This window comes from Gracilinanus agilis, chromosome 1 (assembly GCF_016433145.1).
Source record: "Gracilinanus agilis isolate LMUSP501 chromosome 1, AgileGrace, whole genome shotgun sequence".
Lineage (NCBI taxonomy): Eukaryota > Metazoa > Chordata > Mammalia > Didelphimorphia > Didelphidae > Gracilinanus > Gracilinanus agilis.
Genome location: NC_058130.1, coordinates 607,980,577 through 607,981,288, shown reverse-complemented (window position 1 = coordinate 607,981,288; position 712 = coordinate 607,980,577). Strand labels below are relative to the sequence as shown.

The following is a 712-nucleotide window of genomic DNA, read 5'->3' as shown; positions in this document are numbered from 1 at the left end:
GGGGGGGGGGAGAGAAAGAACGGATGGGGGAGGGGAAAGAAGAGAGAAAGGGAGGGCAATCAAACCAAAAAGAGTGGGGGCAGACCTCAGGATGTTGCTGCTGCTGCTGTTGCTGCGAATATCCTGCATTATATGCCAAGGGCTGCATCTGGGCGGCCGCTTTGCTTTCTCTGCCAGAGTCTCTCCCCTGCCCTTTGGTACAGCTGTCTGCTCCGCTTTTCTGCGGGGCAGGAGCCTCCGGGCCCCTCGGTCCCCCGCTGCTGTCGCCGGCCGCCGCTACCAATGCCTCCCCGAGAGATCCTTCCATGGCTCTGCCCAGGACCCCGACCAAACAGCAGAGACCCGCCCGAAACTGAGAACAACGAGGCATCCAGAGTTCCGCGTGCTCCTATCCCTCTCTTCCCTCGGCCTTCATCCTTTCCTTTTTTCTCCCCCCCCCCCCGCCCCTTTTCTTTAAACCCTTCCTTAAGGGTCGCCCTTCTCTGCCCTACCGGGGTTTCGAGGCTGGGGACTGAGAAGTTACACTGTCCTCAGGTTCTCTTCCTTTCCCCAGATCAGCCAGGTCTGGGTGCCGCCTCCACTTCACCCAAGTCCCCACACTACCCTTCCAGGAGCAGCCACACTTTCCTGGCAGCTCGACGGGTGACTGGGGCTAGGAAGAAGAAGGAAAGCCGAGTTGGTCAGGACTGCCCCCCCGGAGCATCGGCCGAGC

General features: G+C 60.8%; 1 protein-coding gene across 1 annotated transcript in view; it reads right to left on the bottom strand.

The window, feature by feature from the left end:
• TFAP2A (transcription factor AP-2 alpha) overlaps positions 1–423 on the bottom strand; it is a 20,544-nt gene extending 20,121 nt beyond the window's left edge. The window contains exon 1 of the mRNA XM_044667759.1: positions 86–423. Within this exon, the coding sequence (XP_044523694.1) occupies positions 86–370 (285 nt within the window). The 5' untranslated portion in view covers positions 371–423. The remainder of the gene's footprint in view (positions 1–85) is intronic.
• Positions 424–712: the final 289 nt, after the last annotated feature.